The following is a 21,036-nucleotide window of genomic DNA, read 5'->3' on the forward strand; positions in this document are numbered from 1 at the left end:
AGCTTTTTTAGGTACGTGAAGAGGAAAAAAATAGTCAAGGCAAATAAGGGTCCCTTGAAGACAGAAGCAGGGGAATTTATTATGGGGAACAAAGAAATGGCAGACGAGTTAAACCGTTACTTTGGATCTGTCTTTACTGAGGAAGATACACACAATCTCCCAAATGTTCTAGGGGCCGGAGAACCTAGGGTGATGGAGGAACTGAAGGAAATCCACATTAGGCAGGAAATGGTTTTGGGTAGACTGATGGGACTGAAGGCTGATAAATCCCCAGGGCCTGATGGTCTGCATCCCAGGGTACTTAAGGAGGTGGATCTAGAAATAGTGGAAGCATTGGAGATCATTTTTCAATGTTCTATAGATTCAGGATCAGTTCCTGTGGATTGGAGGATAGCAAATGTTATCCCACTTTTTAAGAAAGGAGGGAGAGAGAAAACGGGTAATTATAGACCAGTTAGTCTGACATCAGTGGTGGGGAAGATGCTGGAGTCAATTATAAAAGACGAAATTGCTGAGCATTTGGATAGCAGTAACAGGATAATTCCGAGTCAGCATGGATTTACGAAGGGGAAATCATGCTTGACAAATCTACTGGAATTTTTTGAGGATGTAACTAGGAAAATTGACAGGGGAGAGTCAGTGGATGTGGTGTACCTCGACTTTCAGAAAGCCTTCGACAAGGTCCCACATAGGAGATTAGTGGGCAAAATTAGAGCACATGGTATTGGGGGTAGGGTACTGACATGGATAGAAAATTGGTTGACAGACAGAAAGCAAAGAGTGGGGATAAATGGGTCCCTTTCGGAATGGCAGGCAGTGACCAGTGGGGTACCGCAAGGTTCGGTGCTGGGACCCCAGCTATTTACGATATACATTAATGACTTAGATGAAGGGATTAAAAGTACCATTAGCAAATTTGCAGATGATACTAAGCTGGGGGGTAGTGTGAATTGTGTGGAAGATGCAATAATGCTGCAGGGTGACTTGGACAGGTTGTGTGAGTGGGCACTTGGGGTGAAGGAGTCTGTCACTGAAGGAGCTACTCAGTTCAGTGACAGTGTCCTGCATGGGGTGGGAGTCGTTGTTCAGCAGCGATGTTAGCTTTGCCATCATCCTCCTCTCTCCCACCACCTGCACTGAGTCGAGGGGGCAACCCAGGACAGAGCTGGCCTTCCTGACCAGCTTGTCAAGTCTCTTCCCTTCCACCGCTGAGATGCTGCTGCTCCAGCAGACTGCTCCATAGAAGATGGCCGATCAGCAGGGATATTGTGGGCTGAAGGGCCTGTTCCTGTGTTGTTCTATATCTGCAGTTCTGCTCCATCAATTTGTTCAGACGATCCAGTGTCTGTAGCGAAGGTTGCCCGTCTGCAGATGGCGCAGTGGATGGGGTCTGGAGAGACGGTACTGTGGGGCCCAGCCTGTAGGCGGCGCTGTAGCTGGAGGTCTGGTCGCCCTGCACTGTGCACTCAACGCCTGTAGAGGGCGCTGCTCCCGGTAGTCGGCTCTCCCTGTACTGTGTCGTCAGAGCCTGCAGAGGGCGATGTTCCTGGAGGACTGCCCGCCCTGCACTACGCACTGGGAGCCTGCAGAGAGCGCCATTCCCGAAGTCTGCCCCACTGCAATATGCGCGCCGAGGCTGCAGGCGACGCTGTTCCGGGAGGACTGCTCCCTCTGCACCATGCACGCTGGGCCTGCAGTGGGCGCTGCACTGAATGGCCTTTTCCCCCTGCACTGCGCACACCGAGGCTGCAGGTGGCAAAGTACCGGGAGGTCTGCCCCACTGCACTGCGTACTCCAAGCCTGCAGAGGGCGCTACACTGGAGGGCTGCAATCCCTGCACCAAGCACTCTGAGCCTGCTGGAGGCGATGTTCCCGGAGGACTGTTCCCCCTGCACCATGCCCGTTGGCCCTGCAGGAGGCGCTGTTCCCGGAGGTCTGTTCCCCCTGCACTATGCACTCCGAGCCTGCTGGAGGCGCTGTTTCCGGAGTACTGTTCCCCCTGCACCATGCCCATTGGGCCTGCAGGGGGTCCCTGCGCTGGAGGACTGCTCCCCCTACGCTTTGCCCGCCGGACCTGCAGGGAGCGCTGTTCCCAGAGGACTGCTCCTCCTGCGCTTTGCCCGCCGGGCCTGCAGGGGCGCTGCAGCGGGGCGAGGGGCGGAAGTCTCGCGGTCTGTGGCTGAGGAGGAAGCTCCACGTCAGTGGGACCTGGAGTTGGAGCGGCCCCGCGGCGGTGGCGACGGCGACGAGGAGCAACAGCAGGAGGAGAGGAGCGGGTCGACATGGTGCGTATGTGGCCGGAGCCGCGGGGGGGGGGGGAGAGAGAGGCGGCAGCCGATGGTCGGGGGGCAGCGGCAACAGCGCCTGCTGCCCGGGCCCGGGATTGGGGCTAAAGTGGGGTAACAGACCGGTGCCCCGGCCTCGGAGCGCAGGACATGGATGGTCCGTGTGGAGCCGGGCCCGGGACAGGGCCGAGGTTGCGGCTGATGAGGGGCAGCAGCAGCAGCAGCAGCAGCCGGTCCCTCGGCCTCTCTGGGCCCCGGACAAGCAAGTGTGAATGTGGAGGTTTCTGCCGCTGGAGAGTCGTGTCAACCACCCCCGGCCCCGGCTGCCCTGTTGTTGCTTGTCGTAGTGTTGTGATATTAGTCAAGTGTTTTAGTCGTATGTATGTCGCAGATAGAAGCATGAGGTTCTTATCCTGGCTGAGGTAAACACAAAATGCCGGAGTAACTCAGCGGGTCAGGCAGCATCTCTGGGGAGAGAAGGAATGGGTGACGTTTCAGGCCGAGACCCTTCATCAGACTGATGTCAGGGGAGGGGGCGGGGCAGGGGTAGGATGTTGTAGGAGGCAGGAAGACAGTGGGAGAACTGGGAAGGGGAGGGGATGGAGACGGAAAGCAAGGGCTACCTGAAGTTAGAGAAGTCAATGTTCATACCGCTGGGGTGTAAACTACCCAAGCGAAATATGAGGTGTTGTTCCTCCAATTTGTGCTGGGCCTCACTCTGACAATGGAGGAGGCCCGGGACAGAAAGGTCAGTTTGGGAATGGGAGGGGGAGTTGAAGTGCTCAGCCACCGGGAGATCAGGTTGGTTGAGACAGAGTGAGCGAAGGTGCTCAGTGAAACGATCACCGAGCCTGCGTTTGGTCTCGCCGATGTAGAGAAGTTGACATCTGGAACAGCGGATACAATAGATGAGGTTGGAGGAGGTGCAGGTGAACCTCTGTCTCACCTGGACAGACTGGGTCCTTGGATAGAGTCGAGGGGGGAGGTAAAGGGACAGGTGTTGCATCTCCTGCGGTTGCAGGGGTAAGTGCCTGGGGAGGGGGTGGTTTGGGTGGGAAGGGACAGGTGGACCAGGGAGTTTCGGAGGGAACGGTCTCTGCGGAAAACAGAAAGTGGTGGAGATGGGAAGATGTGGCCAATAGTGGGATCCCGTTGGAGGTGGCAGAAAAGTTGGAGGATATTTTGTTGTATGCGACAGCTGATCGGGTGGGAGGTCTACTTTCTTTGAAGAAGTTCTCCTCCTCTCTTCGACGAGAGTTTAACAACATGCTCTCTCACTGCTCCCCTTCTGTGATTCCTCCTGCCCTCCAACTCTACGACCACGTTTTGACTCAGACTCGCCACCACAGCCTGTCTCCTACTACCTATCTTTGTCCTCCCCTGGCATCAGTCTGAAGAAGGGTCTCGGCCTGAAACGTCACCTATTTCTTCTCTCCTGAGATGCTGCCTGACCTGCTGAGATACTCCAGCATTTTGTGTCTACCTTCGATTTAAACCAGCATCTGCAGGTTTTTTTTGCTACACTTCTTACTTATCCTTATTGTGATCTATCGTAATATTATCCTTGGGATCTCTTATTGTGCATTGAAGGAACTTCTGTGGAATAGCAAACAGTTAGAAGCCCATCAGAGATCCCCCATCATGACGGGCTGCTTGTCTGTCCCTTTCAAGGCCTTACAGAGCAACTGTGAACAATAGACAATAGACAATAGACAATAGGTGCAGGAGTAGGCCATTCAGCCCTTCGAGCCAGCACCGCCATTCAATGCGATCATGGCTGATCACTCTCAATCAGTACCCCGTTCCTGCCTTCTCCCCATACCCCCTCACTCCGCTACCCTTAAGAGCTCTATCCAGCTCTCTCTTGAAAGCACCCAACGAACTGGCCTCCACTGCCTTCTGAGGCAGAGAATTCCACACCTTCACCACCCTCTGACTGAAAAAGTTCTTCCTCATCTCCGTTCTAAATGGCCTACCCCTTATTCTCAAACTGTGGCCCCTTGTTCTGGACTCCCCCAACATGGGGAACATGTTATCTGCCTCTAATGTGTCCAATCCCCTAATTATCTTATATGTTTCAATAAGATCCCCCCTCATCCTTCTAAATTCCAGTGTATACAAGCCCAATCGCTCCAGCCTTTCAACATACGACAGTCCCGCCATTCCGGGAATTAACCTAGTGAACCTACGCTGCACGCCCTCCATAGCAAGAATATCCTTCCTCAAATTTGGAGACCAAAACTGCACACAGTACTCCAGGTGCGGTCTCACCAGGGCCCGGTACAACTGTAGAAGGACCTCTTTGCTCCTATACTCAACTCCTCTTGTTACGAAGGCCAACATTCCATTGGCTTTCTTCACTGCCTGCTGAACCTGCATGCTTCCTTTCATTGACTGATGCACTAGGACACCCAGATCTCGTTGAACTCCCCCTCCTCCTAACTTGACACCATTCAGATAATAATCTGCCTTTCTATTCTTACTTCCAAAGTGAATAACCTCACACTTATCTACATTAAACTGCATCTGCCATGTATCCGCCATGTATCGAACATGACATTTAAAGAGGCAATTCATGGCGCACCTTGGTCAGCATGTACAAGTTGGGCCGAAGGGCCTTCCTTGGTGTATTTACTATGTCCTGTGAATATTCAGCTGCGAGTTACGAGTTGGCATTCGAAGCAGTTAAAGTTTTTTGTGTAACTTTGTATTTTATTACTTGCTGTTTCTGGAATCGATCGGCATTAACTAAATCCCAAATACGTGTGGTTTTGTAGGTTAATCAGCCTCTGTAAATATGCGCAGCCAAATTCAGCTCAAACTCCATCTACTGGTTTTCAGATGTCACCACTGATGCCAGATCACGAACAATGACAAGGCTGAGTACAGATAGAGAACTTAGAATCAGTTTCCCTCTGCTAACACTCTTCCCTGCCTGGCGGAACTTGGCCTCACTCTCAACAAATTCTGTTTTGATTCCTCTCACTTTCTTTAAGTTCAAGGTTTAGCCATGGGCACTTGCATGGACTTTAGCTTTGTTTGCTTTTACAACTGTGACTGTCAGCCAGGGGATCCACCCAGGTTCGTTACGTTGAAGGGCTTGCAGGGAGTTGCACCAGGTGTAAAAATAAAAATAATAAGGCCTTAGCTGGTGGAGCTACAATGGAAGACATGCATACATCAAACACCACAGCACAATTTGCAATGGACAGCTAAGCGATCTTGTAACCAACAGATTAGATTAAAGCTCAGAGTGCAACCACACCTCAGTGGAAGCAGCTGAGAGTATGTCTTTATTGTCAACTGCGGTCCATCTAGTCCACGCTGACTGTCGATCACCAGTTTGCGCCATTTCTATGTTATCCCACTTTCTCATTCACTCCACACACACTCGGGGCAATTTTACGGAGGCCAATTAACTTCTGAACCTACACGTCTTCAGCATGATGGAGGAAACCGGAGCATAGAAAATAGGTGCAGGAGGAGGCCATTTGGCCCTTCAAGCCAGCACCGCCATTCATTGTGATCATGGCGGATCATCCACAATCAGTAACCTGTGCCTGCCTTCTCCCCATATCCCTTGATTCCACTAGCCCCTAGAGCTCTATCTAACTCTTTTAAATCCATCCAGTGAATTGGCCTCCACTGCCTCTGGGTGAAAACGTTTTTTTTACCTCAGTTTTAAATGGCCTCCCCTTTATTCTTAGACTGTGGCCCCTGGTTCTGGACTCCCCCTACATTTTTCCTGCATCTAGCTTGTCCAGTCCTTTTATAATTTTATACATCTCTATAAGATCCCCTCTCATCCTTCTAAACTCCAGTGAATACAAGCCCAGTTTTTCCAATCAGCACCCAGAGGATATCCACACAGTCACAGGAAGAACGTACAAACTCCACACAGACAGCACCCGAGGTCAGGAACATACCTCGGCAAGGCAGCAGCTCTACCAGCTGCACCACCACCCATCATAACCACTGTAAGACTGGAGGTTATAAATTAACCCGTTCAGTGCCACCCCCCCCCCCCCCCCCCCCCAACCCTGCAAAATACCTGAGTCATGGCCAATAGTGAAACTTTTTTTTTGGCTGTGAACAGGTTAAGGTTCATGGATGAAAATAATGTACAGTTGCAAAAGTAAAAACGTCATTAGTTGAGTAAAAGGTAATTATCTCACCTCCAAATTGACATCATTTTGGGAAGGACCTTTACTAAAAAAATGGTTGCACTTTTCCCTTTATAAATAGGCACAAAAAACCTTTGTCAGGTAATGAGTTTTGTTATTATTGTGATGAGTTCAACATTTTGGAAAATGAAATTTTCTTGACTGAGGCTGTAATTATTTTCATTGGAGTGCACCTGATTATTGGATCAATTATTCTGTCCTATGATTAATTAATATTTTCTTTTTTTTTTAAATGTGAGTTATGTCTGTGTTCTTCATGAACTTATTTAATTCTCTGTTTTTATAGCCTTTAAGACTAGACATCAAGCGTAAGCTGACCGCTCGGTCTGACCGAGTGAAAAGTGTGGACTTGCATCCAACCGAGCCATGGATGTTGGCCAGTCTTTACAATGGCAGCGTCTGTGTATGGAACCACGAGTCACAGGTATGGACTTTTTCCCTCTTCCAGCTGAATGCCTTAATTGTTATGGTGTTAAATATTTAATAATTTCTCTTGTGCAACCCCAGCTCACTGGGAATATTTCTCCTGAAATTGTTTTGTTTACATGGTCCTAGGTGGTTGCAAGAACATTTGACTTTTTGAATTTTCAAGTGCAATAATGGTAAAAATGATCAATTTTCATGGTTCCAAGTTTGAAAGTGACATCAAGATTTCTACATATATAATTTAATGCAGAAATCACATTTTTATCTCATCAGGCTTCTGAATGATCCTTCCATTAGCTAGGGCACAGTCCGATTCGCCTCTGCCTCATTATGGACACTGGTCTTTGCCTCTGTAACTACTATGCCGAGAACTATATTCTGCACACTTTCTTTCACTTCGCTCTATCTATTGTACACGAGTTTGGCTTGATTGTATTCATGTATCTGATTGTTTACGTTACAAAATAAAGTTTTTCACTGTACCTCGATATCCATGACAATAATAAACCTCATCTTAAGTTGCTCTTAGTAATTTGTTGTGCCCCCATACTAGGCTTCCCTGCTTCACAGCCTTCTAAAAGTCAGTAAATTGCTTAATTTTTACGAATCATACTCACTCTAAATGCTCTAAAAATATTTTTTTGGCGCCGAGTGTTTTAAAAAAGTGTGGAACAATAATTACTATATCACTCATTCAGAGCTGAAGAAAGATTTTATCTATATAGGTTATCATCCCCTCTCATAGGCATTTCAAAAACTTAACATTTTAAAAGTCCCTGATATTCAAATATAATTTTCTGTTTATTATTATTCCGATCTTTCTCACAGCTTGTAAGGTGTTTAAAGTATTGACTAAAAATTATTCTCCATTTTCTTTTTTGGTGCTATGCCTGTGAGTACTCTAGTCAGATTAACAGTTCAGTCATCTCATGTGATCATGCTACAGAGTTCGAATAGCTTCTTGATGTTAGTATCACTTTCCTTGACTTTCTTCTTCACCAAAAAATCTCAATTCGCTGAAAAATGCTGTCCTGAATCACTACGTCTCTGGGAGATATTTTATGTGCAACTTATTGTTTATTTCAGTTTCAGTGTTGTAATAGTACTGAATAATAGCACCAACCCAAAATGCCAACCTATCCACATTCTCCAGAGATGCTGTCCGATCTGCTGAGTTAATCCAACACTCCAACATCCGCAGTTCCTTGTGTCTGGTGCAGTTTGTTGTGTTCTTTGTGATGGTTAAATTAAATAGATTATAAATCGTTACTCAAAGAGCAAATTCAGATTTAATCATATGTCCATCAAGAAACAGAACCACAACACTGCCCATATAATGGTGCAGCGGTAGAGTTGCTGCCGCTTCGAGTTTGGGGTCGATCCTGATTACAGACGCTGTCTTTACGGAGTTTGCACGTTCTCGTGACTACGCGAGTTTTCTCCGGGTGCTCCGGTTTCCTCCCACATTCCAAATATGTGCAGGTTTGTAGGTTAATTGGCTTCTGTAAATTGTCTTTAGAGTGTAAGATAGAACTATTGTAAACTGGTAATCGATGGTCGGCGTGGCCATGATGGGCTGAAGGCCTGTTTCCACACTGTATCTTTAAGCTAAATTAAGTATCTCAGCTTTAACAACAATACATGATGGGACAACACTATTTATAAGAAGACTTACACTATAGTGGATGCTCTTTAAATCTGACTTGTTACTCTTCTCTGATATGAAATCCACGTTGTCATGGGTTGCTGAATGCGACAAAATATTTTAATTCACAAGAAGAAAAAAAAAAATCAGTTTTTCTCTTAAATATTCTTCGATAAATAATTCCATACATGAATCAGCATATTTAATTATCTCCAGATGTACTCTGGCAGTGTGGTGTAGAATTTGTCTAGTGCAAGTAAAAGAATACATATTCAATGAAAGTGGGTCATATTTACATTTTTGTACTATTTGTGTGTGCTTTTCCAGACTCTGGTGAAGACATTCGAGGTGTGTGATCTGCCCGTAAGGGCTTCCAAATTTGTGGCCCGGAAGAACTGGGTTATTACCGGAGCTGTAAGTATTTGGTTGAATATCATGTCCAGCTATGTAACGCTTATTTTAAAAAAAAGCTATGAATAGATCCTCACGTTATGGTCTTTCTTGAGCTAAATGAACACAATCAGGTAGTGATGAGAAATGTACATGTGCCTCAAAGTTCATACCAAAGACATTTTATTAACATTTTGCAGATTAACTTGGCAATTATTTTGTTGTAAAAATTGATATCTTATTGCTCACTACAGTTTTTGTGATCATTTGTGTAATGCAGTGTGAAAACCTTATCACTGTGGTGTCCTTGCGAAAGCAAAGATGTTAGACTAACTTAAAAATAACGCATCTAGTTTATTGCATTTGGTTTCATGCATTTATTTTCATGCTTCATCCAACCTGTCCATAAACTTGTAAATCATAAATTTTCAGCAGTGTTTAAGCATAAATAAGCCCGAACTTTAAGAAGCTTGTAATTAAATTTGCATCATATTTGTTGTCTTGTAACTTAGGATGACATGCAAATCCGAGTTTTCAATTACAACACGTTGGAGCGGGTTCACGTGTTTGAAGCTCATTCGGATTACATCCGTTGCATTGCTGTCCACCCAACTCAGTCTTATATCTTGACCAGCAGTGGTGAGTGCCCATTATATCAAACTAACACTGGAGAATAGAAACATTCCCTGAAGATTCTTCTTGCAGTGCTTGTGAAAATGTAGCTCGACCTCTGGAAATGGTTTCAAAGATTGAATAATATATTCCTCCTTAGATGACATGCTCATCAAGCTGTGGGACTGGGAGAAGAAATGGACATGCAGCCAAGTTTTTGAAGGGCACACCCATTACGTCATGCAGATTGTCATCAACCCAAAGGATAACAACCAGTTTGCAAGTGCATCTTTAGACAGAACGATTAAGGTACGCGAGCAAGGTTAAATAGTAGCGCAAAGCTATATGGAGTGAAGAGATGAGAAACCAATCATATTATAGTTAACATCTTGAAGAATAAAAGGATACACTAAAAATTTTAAAACATAGATATATTTATCTTTTAACCTAAAAAATGGGGAACTCATCTCTGACCTCTGGCCACCAATCTGTCTGTCAAAACACCCCATCTCACCTGTGTTGAGCTTTTCCAGCTTTCTTCTCCCCCACCCCCGCTATCAGTCTGAATAAGATTCTCGTCCCGAAATGTCTCCAGAGATGCTGCCTGACCTGCGGAGTTACTCCAGCACTTGTGTCCTTCTGAATATTAACCTGCACTTGCAGTTCTTTATTTCTACATGGGGATAATCATACATTAGCAAAGTGTTGCATATTTTTTTCAGAAATAATTGTATTCTAGATTACAGTAGTTTTCCACATTAAATGTGTTGTGTGCTCATATCAATCCAGGTGTGGCAGCTTGGCTCATCCTCGCCTAATTTCACCTTGGATGGCCACGAGAAAGGAGTGAACTGCATTGACTATTACAGCGGTGGAGATAAGCCGTACTTGATTTCTGGTGCTGACGACCGCCTAGTTAAAATCTGGGACTATCAGGTAAATATAATTAGTTTGGTGAGTGTTTGATCATAATCATGGGGTTTGTTTTATTGTGGTAAAATACCACATCTAATAACTACAGTTTAATAACTACAGTTAAACCACTGAAGGTCACCTCACCTTCTGTCTCCTCTGTTCGTTTATTTATTTACTTATTTATCTATTTATTCATTTCCCTATGTTCTCTAAATCTCTGTAAAGCGTCTTTGAGTATATGAAAAGCGCTATATAAATAAAATACATTATTATTATTATTAATTCTGATAATTACATTTGAAAAGTGAACTGCTTTTATGAGCGAGACAGCAAAATCTCTACCGAATTGAGCCATTAACTCATTAAAGCACTGAAAGTACAGCACATATTCTTTCAAAGCTAAGTAAAGCAAAACAAATCAAATGGTATTCTAAATGTTGCAAGAAAACTACCCATTCCGCCCCTGTGCAGTGAGCCTGGTCGTCTTTAGTGCATGCATTGATGGGTGCATTGCCTGGTGCACTGGTTTAGCTCACCTGTTTTTTTAGTCCTGAAAAAATCAATAGCCATTGCATGTTTTAACTGAAGTATGCCTGTTATCCACAGAATAAGACCTGTGTTCAGACACTGGAAGGCCATGCACAGAATGTGTCTTGTGTCAGCTTCCACCCAGAGCTTCCAATTATCATAACTGGATCAGAGGATGGTAGGTATAATGCTTGTAATGGTAATGAATACTTACTGAAACACGCTATCCCTGTTTTATTTTGTATCACTTTGGCTCTAAATCAAATTTATAAAACAAATTGTCCTTGTGTGGTTAGAACTCCTCCCAAAGGGGCAGGAAGGAGATTGTCCCATGTCTTTGAATGGAACATAATCCATTTCAACACAATTTTAATTCTCCCTATTGATACAGAAATCCCAATGTTTCCCCATCTTCCTCCGCATGGAGGGGAAATCAAGTTTAAAAAGACTGAATGAATTCCAATTAAAAAGAGAGAAGTAATAGTTTTAGAATCATGTTTAATTTTCAAAATCTAAGTCTTGGAAGAACTGACTGGAAAAACCAAAGATCTCCAGCCTGAAAGAGTAATTGAACAGTTCTATTTAATTTGTAAAGGTACTGTCCGTATCTGGCATTCAAGTACTTATCGACTGGAGAGTACACTGAATTATGGGATGGAACGAGTCTGGTGTGTGGCAAGTCTGAGAGGATCCAATAATGTGGCTCTTGGTTACGATGAAGGAAGCATCATCATTAAGGTATGCAAACTAAAATATACCTGTTTGACAAACACCAGACTGCAAAGGAGAAGTGTGGCTCTTTTACACACACCACTCATATAATAGTAATCTGAATAATTTGGTAATGTTTCTGCTATTTTAGTGGATCCAATAGTGTGAGATTGTCAAGTCTGCTTGATAAATAAATTATCACCATGAGATAAACTATTGTACTTTTATTATTAACTGTAAAATATGCAGAGAGGTCCATATCCAAACTTTTTTTAAACGGATAATATAAAGGAACACTAGTCTTAAGGAGAAAGTATATGTTTTCCTCAGATTTATACCCACAATCTGTTTGGTACCTGTTGGGTTCTCAATTATGGTATCAAAGGTGATGGATCGTCAACTTTCTATTTGAGGGCATATTTGTTTCAGCAGACATTTCAGTTGTGTGTAATTTAATAATTATATGAATAATTATGAATATGAATCGTGTTCATCAAAATGTGGAATGTTGTTGGGAATGTAGCGTCTTTTACTTCTGGCTTCCCGATGTATACGCAAAGTATTTTCAGTCAGATATCAGTACACAACAGAATTATGGTAACGTTTATGTTTTGACAAAAAATATATCTTTTAAGTTTCTTCGCCAGCTTTGGAATATCAAGTTATGCTGCCTCAATATGAAAATTTCCACTGCCTTTGTCAGATTATTCTACATTGTGCGTGGTTAATTAGACAATGCACTATTTATGTGCGCTATTTTGAATGTTATTTTCTGAGCCCCTTCCAACTAATAAAAACATGATTTTTTATTCCTACTAGGTCTAGTTTTGAACTTAGATATAAGTAGAAAAAGGCCATTGCTCCTCATTACTCATTGTTCTTCAAATCATTATTCTTCAACCAAAGCCATTTTCTTAATTTGCAATATCTTTATTGTAATTGAAGAACTTTTTAAGCCATCTATTGCCTGCATTGCTCTTTCTTCGTTTTCAAATGTAAAGAAAGATGCTGGTATTGAATACATTTTTTACAATCGTTTCAGCTTGGTCGAGAAGAACCAGCAATGTCTATGGATGCCAGTGGTAAAATCATTTGGGCCAAGCATTCTGAAGTTCAGCAGGCCAACCTCAAAGCAATGGGCGATGCTGAGATAAAAGATGGTGAAAGACTACCCTTGGCTGTGAAAGACATGGGAAGCTGTGAGATCTATCCACAATCAATTCAACACAACCCTAATGGAAGGTATGGCTTCAATATCTCCCAGTTTAATCAAAGCTTAGATGGACACGAAGTGTGGGAGTAACTCAGCAGCTCATGCAAGAGAAAATAAGCCATTGTTGCTCTTTCATTGGAAAGGGTTTAATATTCTTAATATTGCCATTTGTTGCCTTACTTCAGTATTAACTGATTTTACAAAGGTTATAAAGAATATTTTGAGTTGTTGGCTATCATTCCAAGAATTTCTTACTTTGAGGTGATATTTTATCTGTTGACTATTTGAACCATCCGTTTTCTTAATGCAACATTTGTATTCATAAATTAATATCCATTTTGGTACTTAGATTTGTTGTGGTCTGTGGTGATGGTGAATACATTATCTACACTGCGATGGCTTTGCGAAATAAGAGCTTTGGATCTGCACAGGAGTTTGTATGGGCGCACGATTCCTCTGAGTAAGTAAAATTCAAGATCCAAGGTGATTTCAATCTCTGATCCACAAATAAATGACTAATGGATTTGTTTCCCTTTTCAGATATTCAATTAGGGAAAGCAACAGTGTGGTAAAGATCTTCAAGAATTTCAAAGAAAAGAAATCGTTTAAGCCTGACTTTGGAGCAGAAGGTAACTAGTTGTAGTATATATTACACTTGCATGTATTTAAGGAAACCTTTGAACAAAGTTAATAAAACTGGCTTTTTGAAAACTGTCTATTCATTTAGAATCATAGTGTGGAAACAGGCCCTTTGGCCCATCTTGCCCACGCCAACCAACATGCCCCACCGACTCTAGTCCCACCTGCCTGAGTTATCCCTGCCATATCCCTTTAAACCTAAGCTATTCACGTACCTGACCAAATGTTTTTTAAGCATTGTGATAGTTGTGCTCATTGAGTTATGAGCGGTTAATGGGACTTTACATTACCCTGTTCCCCCCCAAATAAAAACAATATACATTAATGTAACATATTGAGATAGGTGTTTTCTCCAAATATATTCGCTCATAATGTACTAAGGGGCTCTGAGTGATATAAGGGGATGATGAGTATAGTTTATGTTGGTTGAGGGAGAGGACTGGAAGCTAGACACCTTTTAACGTATGCCAGGATCCAAAAATTGTAAATAGAAAATATCACCATGTCAGCCGTGACTTTCTTTTTTCCTTTTTCTCGGTGTTTGCATAAACACATTAAAAAAAATAAGATGTAGCATTCTTACTTGAATCTGATAATTTAATGGTTTTCTTATGCACACACAGGCATCTATGGCGGGTTCCTCCTGGGGGTTCGGTCAATGAGTGGCCTGGCATTTTATGACTGGGACAGCACTGAGCTCGTACGCAGAATAGAAATACAGCCCAAATATGTAAGTGACATATCCTAACAATTGGGACCTATTATTCATGATCAACAAAAGGGAATGTTCCAAGTTAAATGTCCTGCCCGGCTCCATTGACTAAATATCCTTTTTGGAATTGTAACTGAATATATTTCCTTTGGAGTGGGAGCAATCTGTGCAAAATTTATCCTGAGCAAGTGATACAAGATGGTTATACGATCCTTTGACAGTTTAAGAGCAATTGCAATGATGGTTTGGTGCTGAGAGGTTCTGAGATTGTCTGCCTTGTGCATTGTACAGTTGGAGCTTGTTGAGCACAATTACTTACTTTTTGCAACCACGACCCTGATGGGAGCCTGAATGAAATACACAGAACATAGATCAGCACAGCACAGAAACGGGCCTTTTGTCCAACAATATATGTGGCGAACATGATGCCAAGTTAAACCGATCTCATCTGCCTGTATATGATCCATATCCCTCTATTACTTGCACTTCCATATGCCTATCTAAAAGCTTTAATGCCACTATCGTATCTGCCTCCACCACCACTCCTGGCAATGCATTCTGGGCACCCATTACGCTCTGAAAAATAACGCCCTACACGTCCCCATTAAACTTTCCCCCTCTCATCTTATAGCCATGTCCTCTAGTGTTGGAAATTTCCATCCTGGGGAAAAAGGTTTTGACTGTCTACCCTATCTATGCCAATAGACAATAGACAATAGGTGCAGGAGTAGGCCATTCAGCCCTTCGAGCCAGCACCGCCATTCAATGCGATCATGGCTGATCACTCCCAATCAGTACCCCGTTCCTGCCTTCTCCCCATACCCCCTCACTCCGCTATCCTTAAGAGCTCTATCCAGCTCTCTCTTGAAAGCATCCAACGAACTGGCCTCCACTGCCTTCTGAGGCAGAGAATTCCACACCTTCACCACTCTCTGACTGAAAAAGTTCTTCCTCATCTCCGTTCTAAATGGCCTACCCCTTATTCTTAGACTGTGGCCCCTTGTTCTGGACTCTCCCAACATTGGGAACATGTTATCTGCCTCTAATGTGTCCAATCCGCTAATTATCTTATATGTTTCAATAAGATCCCCCCTCATCCTTCTAAATTCCAGTGTATACAAGCCCAATCGCTCCAGCCTTTCAACATACGACAGTCCCGCCATTCCGGGAATTAACCTAGTGAACCTACGCTGCACGCCCTCCATAGCAAGAATATCCTTCCTCAAATTTGGAGACCAAAACTGCACACAGTACTCCAGGTGCGGTCTCACCAGGGCCCGGTACAACTGTAGAAGGACCTCTTTGCTCCTATACTCAACTCCTCTTGTTACGAAGGCCAACATTCCATTGGCTTTCTTCACTGCCTGCTGTACCTGCATGCTTCCTTTCATTGACTGATGCACTAGGACACCCAGATCTCGTTGAACTCCCCCTCCTCCTAACTTGACACCATTCAGATAATAATCTGCCTTTCTATTCTTACTTCCAAAGTGAATAACCTCACACTTATCTACATTAAACTGCATCTGCCATGTATCCGCCCACTCACACAACCTGTCCAAGTCACCCTGCAGCCTTATTGCATCTTCCTCACAATTCACACTACCCCCCAACTTAGTATCATCTGCAAATTTGCTAATGGTACTTTTAATCCCTTCGTCTAAGTCATTAATGTATATCGTAAATAGCTGGGGTCCCAGCACCGAACCTTGCGGTACCCCACTGGTCACTGCCTGCCATTCCGAAAGGGACCCATTTATCCCCACTCTTTGCTTTCTGTCTGTCAACCAATTTTCTATCCATGTCGGTACCCTACCCCCAATACCATGTGCCCTAATTTTGCCCACTAATCTCCTATGTGGGACCTTGTCGAAGGCTTTCTGAAAGTCGAGGTACACCACATCCACTGACTCTCCCTTGTCAATTTTCCTAGTTACATCCTCAAAAAATTCCAGTAGATTTGTCAAGCATGATTTCCCCTTCGTAAATCCATGCTGACTCGGAATGATCCCGTTACTGCTATCCAAATGCTCAGCAATTTCGTCTTTTATAATTGACTCCAGCATCTTCCCCACCACTGATGTCAGACTAACTGGTCTATAATTACCCGTTTTCTCTCTCCCTCCTTTCTTAAAAAGTGGGATAACATTTGCTATCCTCCAATCCACAGGAACTGATCCTGAATCTATAGAACATTGAAAAATGATCTCCAATGCTTCCACTATTTCTAGAGCCACCTCCTTAAGTACTCTGGGATGCAGACCATCAGGCCCTGGGGATTTATCAGCCTTCAGTCCCATCAGTCTACCCAAAACCATTTCCTGCCTAATGTGGATTTCCTTCAGTTCCTCCATCACCCTAGGTTCTCCGGCCCCTAGAACATTTGGGAGATTGTGTGTATCTTCCTCAGTGAAGACAGATCCAAAGTAATGGTTTAACTCGTCTGCCATTTCTTTGTTCCCCATAATAAATTCCCCTGCTTCTGTCTTCAAGGGACCCACATTTGCCTTGACTATTTTTTTCCTCTTCACGTACCTAAAAAAACTTTTGCTATCCTCCTTTATATTATTGGCTAGTTTACCCTCGTACCTCATCTTTTCTCCCCGTATTGCCTTTTTAGTTAACTTTTGTTGCTCTTTAAAAGAGTCCCAATCCTCTGTCTTCCCACTCTTCTTTGCTATGTTATACTTCCTCTCCTTAATTTTTATGCTGTCCCTGACTTCCCTTGTCAGCCACAGGTGTCTCTTACTCCCCTTAGAGTCTTTCCACCTCTTTGGAATAAATTGATCCTGCAACCTCTGCATTATTCCCAGGAATACCTGCCATTGCTGTTCTACCGTCTTCCCTGCTAGGGCCTCCTTCCAATCAATTTTGGCCAGCTCCTGCCTCATGCCTCTGTAATCCCCTTTGCTATACTGTAATACCGACACTTCCGATTTTCCCTTCTGCCTTTCCATTTGCAGAGTAAAACTTATCATGTTGTGATCACTGCCTCCTAATGGCTCTTTTACCTCTAGTCCCCTTATCAGATCAGGATCATTACACAACACTAAATCCAGAATTGCCTTCTCCCTGGTAGGCTCCAGTACAAGCTGTTCTAAGAATCCATCTCGAAGGCACTCTACAAACTCTCTTTCCTGGGGTCCATTTCCAACCTGATTTTCCCAGTCTACCTGCATGTTGAAATCTCCCATAACCACCGTAGCATTACATTTTTGACACGCCAATTTTATCTCCTGATTCAACTTGCACCCTATGTCGAGGCTACTGTTTGGGGGCCTATAGATAACTCCCATTAGGGTCTTTTTACCCTTACAATTTCTCATTTCTATCCATACTGATTCAACATCTCCTGATTCTATGTCACCCCTTGCAAGGGAATGAATATCATTCCTTACCATCAGAGCAACCCCACCCCCTCTGCCCACCTGTCTGTCTTTTCTATACGTTGTGTACCCCTGAATATTCAGTTCCCAGCCCTGGTCCTCTTGTAGCCATGTCTCAGTGATCCCTACAACATCATACTTGCCCATGACTAACTGAGCCTCAAGCTCATCCACTTTATTTTTTATACTACGCGCATTTAAGTACAACACTTTAACTTCTGTATTTACCTCCCCTCTCACATCGTTCACAATTGGCCCTGCCCTTAATTTCTTTTCCGCTCTAGAACTTCTGTTCCCATTCTTCCGAGAGTCTTTTGCAATATCTCCTGTATTCCCTTTTACCTCATCTTCATATTCACAATTTGTTAACCCCTCCCCCCCACTACTTAGTTTAAAGCTACAGGTGTCACACTAGCAAACCTGCCTGCCAGAATGTTTGTCCCCCTGCTGTTAAGATGCAACCCGTCCCTTTTGTACAAGTCACCCCTAGCCCAGAAGAGATCCCAGTGGTCCAGAAATCTAAATCCCTGCTCTCTGCACCAGCCCCTCAGCCATAAATTCATACCCTCTATCTCTCTGTTCCTGGCCTCACCAGCACGAGGTACCGGTAGCAGTCCAGAGATAACTACCTTCGACGTCCTACTTCTCAGTGCTTTTCCCAACTCTCTAAACTCCCGCTGTAGCACCTCCTTCCTCTTCCGCCCGACGTCATTCGTGCCCACGTGCACAACGACTTCAGGTTGATCGCCTTCCCTCACTAGGATTTTCTGAAGCCGGTCTGTGATGTGTTGAACCCTGGCACCAGGGAGGCAACAGACCATCCTCAAGTCCCTCCTGCTGCCACAGAATCTTCTGTCCGTCCCTCGGACTATGGAGTCACCGACCACTACGGCTCTTCCAGACTTCGGTCTCCCCTGTCGATTATCCTTGCCAACAGGTCCGCCACTCGGACTGGAAACGTCTTCTGCCCCGACAGTTCCCAAGAGGGTATACCTATTTGCAATAGGCACAGCCACTGGGGTCTCCTGTAGTCCACGTCCACGTCCACTCCCCCCTGAAACAGTCTCCCACCTTCGCTCGACCTGGACCCTTGGCGTGACAGCCTCAAAATAGGTCCTGTCGAGGAAACTCTCGCATTCTCGGATGGCCCTGAGGTCATCCAACTGCCTCTCCAACTCCACCACACGTCCCTTCAGGAGCTGCACCTAGACACAGTTCTTGCAGGTGTAGCTCCCAGAAGCTCCAGCGACATCCCTGTCTTCCCACATCCTGCAGGAAACACACCGCACCAACTTTTCCGCCATCACCTTGTGCCTATAACCAGCTCTGGCTTAAAACAATCGTATCCTCCTCACCTCAGCCTCCTCGCAGCCAAAGACTCGCACTTCCCTCACTGGGCTGCACCTGAACAGGGCTGCACCCTTTTGCAAGTATTGCTTATATCACCAATTAAATTGCCTGATTGTCCAATTTACCTGACTTCTCACTTAAACTAGCACTTACTTTACTGCTCAGCCAACGGGCGTCCTTGCTCTGCTCCCGGACTTTTCAAATTGACTACTAGCTTCCTTTTGGCGCTCTTTTTAAACTGCCTGTTCAACTGTGATTAGCACTTACTTTACTGCTCAGCCAACGGGCGTCCTTGCTCTGCTCCCGGACTTTTCAAATTGCCTCTCTTCATTTTTTATATTTGAGAGGCATAGATATGGATATGAATGAATGGATTGCCATTAGAGTTAAGGTGTGAATACCTGGGGTGACTTGTGTACATGATTGGAACTTGCTGCAAAGGCGAAGGGAATTGTAGTGGAGAAAGAACTTGCCAATTAGGAGCCGAGAATTTTACTTTGGGAGGAGAATGGTATTCAACATGATTAATGCAGCTTCTGTTTGATATTTTGTAAATTATTCATCAGAAGTAGAGAAATATATTGTAGGCACAAAATGTAGGAATGGAAATTATTTAATTTCTGTATGAACTAAGTAACAAGTTAAAGATGTGTAGGAAGGAACTACAGATGCTGGTTTAAACCAAAGATAGACACGAAAAGCTGGAGTAACTCAGTGGGACAGGCAGCATCTCTGGAGAGAAGGAATGGGTAACGTTTTGGGTCGAGACCCTTCTTCAGACTGGTTAGGGATATGGGAAACGAGAGATATAAACGATGATGTAGCAAGATAAAGAACAATGAATGAAAGATAGCAAAAAGGTAACGATAAAGGAAACAGGCCATTGTTAGCTGTTTGTTGGGTGAAAACAAGAAGCTAGTGCGACTTGGGTGGGGGAGGGATAGAGAGAGAGGGAATGCCGGGGCTACCTGAAGTTAGAGAAATCAATATTCATACCACTGGGCTGTAAGCGGCCCAAGCAAAATATGAGATGCTGTTCCTCCAATTTGCGTTTAGCCTCATGGCAATGGAGGAGACCTAGGACAGAAAGGCCTGTGGGAATGGGAAGGTGAATTCAAGTGTTTAGCAACCAGGAGATCAGGTAGGTTCAGGAGGACTGAGCGAAGGTGTTATGTAGACTGGGCGATTGTTTCACTGAACACCTTTGCTCATTTGCCTGTGGTTTTGGTACCTTACTCAAGACTGATCGTGTTTTCACTATGTGCAGATTCATACATTTCTCTCTCAGGATCACTGGACAGCTATCACAGGTAGAAATTCAGGACAGGTTTTCTCTTCCATTACATAGGCATTAAAGGTATTCAAACTGGAACTTGTGATTTATATCATTTTACAGCGATGTTAATAAACTGGACACCAATTAACAAAATGTTATTCCTTTTTCTTTCAGATATTCTGGTCAGATTCCGGTGAATTGGTTTGCATTGCCACAGAAGATTCCTTCTTCATTTTGAAATACCTTGCTGAAAAGGTGGCTTCAGCACAGGAAACACACGAGGGGGTTACAGAGGATGGCATTGAAGATGCCTTTGAGGTAACTTGGCAGCACTTAATGTAATAAGTTACTCAAGTTGGGTTCACAATGTTTGCTTTGACATTTGTGGTCACAGTGACATAGCTGGTATACACAGTACCAGAGACCTAGGTTGGATCCTGACCTCGGGTGCTATCTCTAGAGTTTGCATGTTGCTGTGGGTTTCCTCCAGGTGCTCTGGTTTCCTCCCACATCCCAAAACCATGTGAGGTTTGTAGGTTAACAGGCCTTTGCAAATTTCCCCTAGTGTGTATGTGGTGGAGGGGAAAAGAGAAATAACGTAGAAATAATGTGAACGGGTGATTGATGATTGATGTAGACTCGGTGGTCTGAATGGCCTGTATCCATGCTATATCCAGACCTCCCAGCCCTTCCGAATTTGGCGGAAAGTTCCCGCTTTCTTATTTCATTTCCGCCATTCCGATTTCGCCTCACATTTTTCCACA

General features: G+C 44.1%; 1 protein-coding gene across 1 annotated transcript in view; it reads left to right on the forward strand.

Moving 5' to 3' along the window:
- The first annotated feature begins 2,150 nt into the window (after nucleotides 1–2,150).
- The window catches only part of copb2 (COPI coat complex subunit beta 2), a 28,856-nt gene continuing 9,970 nt past the window's right edge, over nucleotides 2,151–21,036 (forward strand). The window contains exons 1-13 of the mRNA XM_078410821.1: nucleotides 2,151–2,285; nucleotides 6,756–6,893; nucleotides 8,868–8,954; nucleotides 9,443–9,569; nucleotides 9,703–9,851; nucleotides 10,332–10,478; nucleotides 11,064–11,163; nucleotides 11,581–11,723; nucleotides 12,739–12,938; nucleotides 13,259–13,369; nucleotides 13,450–13,538; nucleotides 14,172–14,278; nucleotides 20,447–20,590. Of these exons, the coding sequence (XP_078266947.1) occupies nucleotides 2,283–2,285; nucleotides 6,756–6,893; nucleotides 8,868–8,954; nucleotides 9,443–9,569; nucleotides 9,703–9,851; nucleotides 10,332–10,478; nucleotides 11,064–11,163; nucleotides 11,581–11,723; nucleotides 12,739–12,938; nucleotides 13,259–13,369; nucleotides 13,450–13,538; nucleotides 14,172–14,278; nucleotides 20,447–20,590 (1,545 nt within the window). The 5' untranslated portion in view covers nucleotides 2,151–2,282. The remainder of the gene's footprint in view (nucleotides 2,286–6,755; nucleotides 6,894–8,867; nucleotides 8,955–9,442; nucleotides 9,570–9,702; nucleotides 9,852–10,331; nucleotides 10,479–11,063; nucleotides 11,164–11,580; nucleotides 11,724–12,738; nucleotides 12,939–13,258; nucleotides 13,370–13,449; nucleotides 13,539–14,171; nucleotides 14,279–20,446; nucleotides 20,591–21,036) is intronic.

This window comes from Rhinoraja longicauda, chromosome 13, assembly GCF_053455715.1.
Source record: "Rhinoraja longicauda isolate Sanriku21f chromosome 13, sRhiLon1.1, whole genome shotgun sequence".
Taxonomy (NCBI): domain Eukaryota; kingdom Metazoa; phylum Chordata; class Chondrichthyes; order Rajiformes; family Arhynchobatidae; genus Rhinoraja; species Rhinoraja longicauda.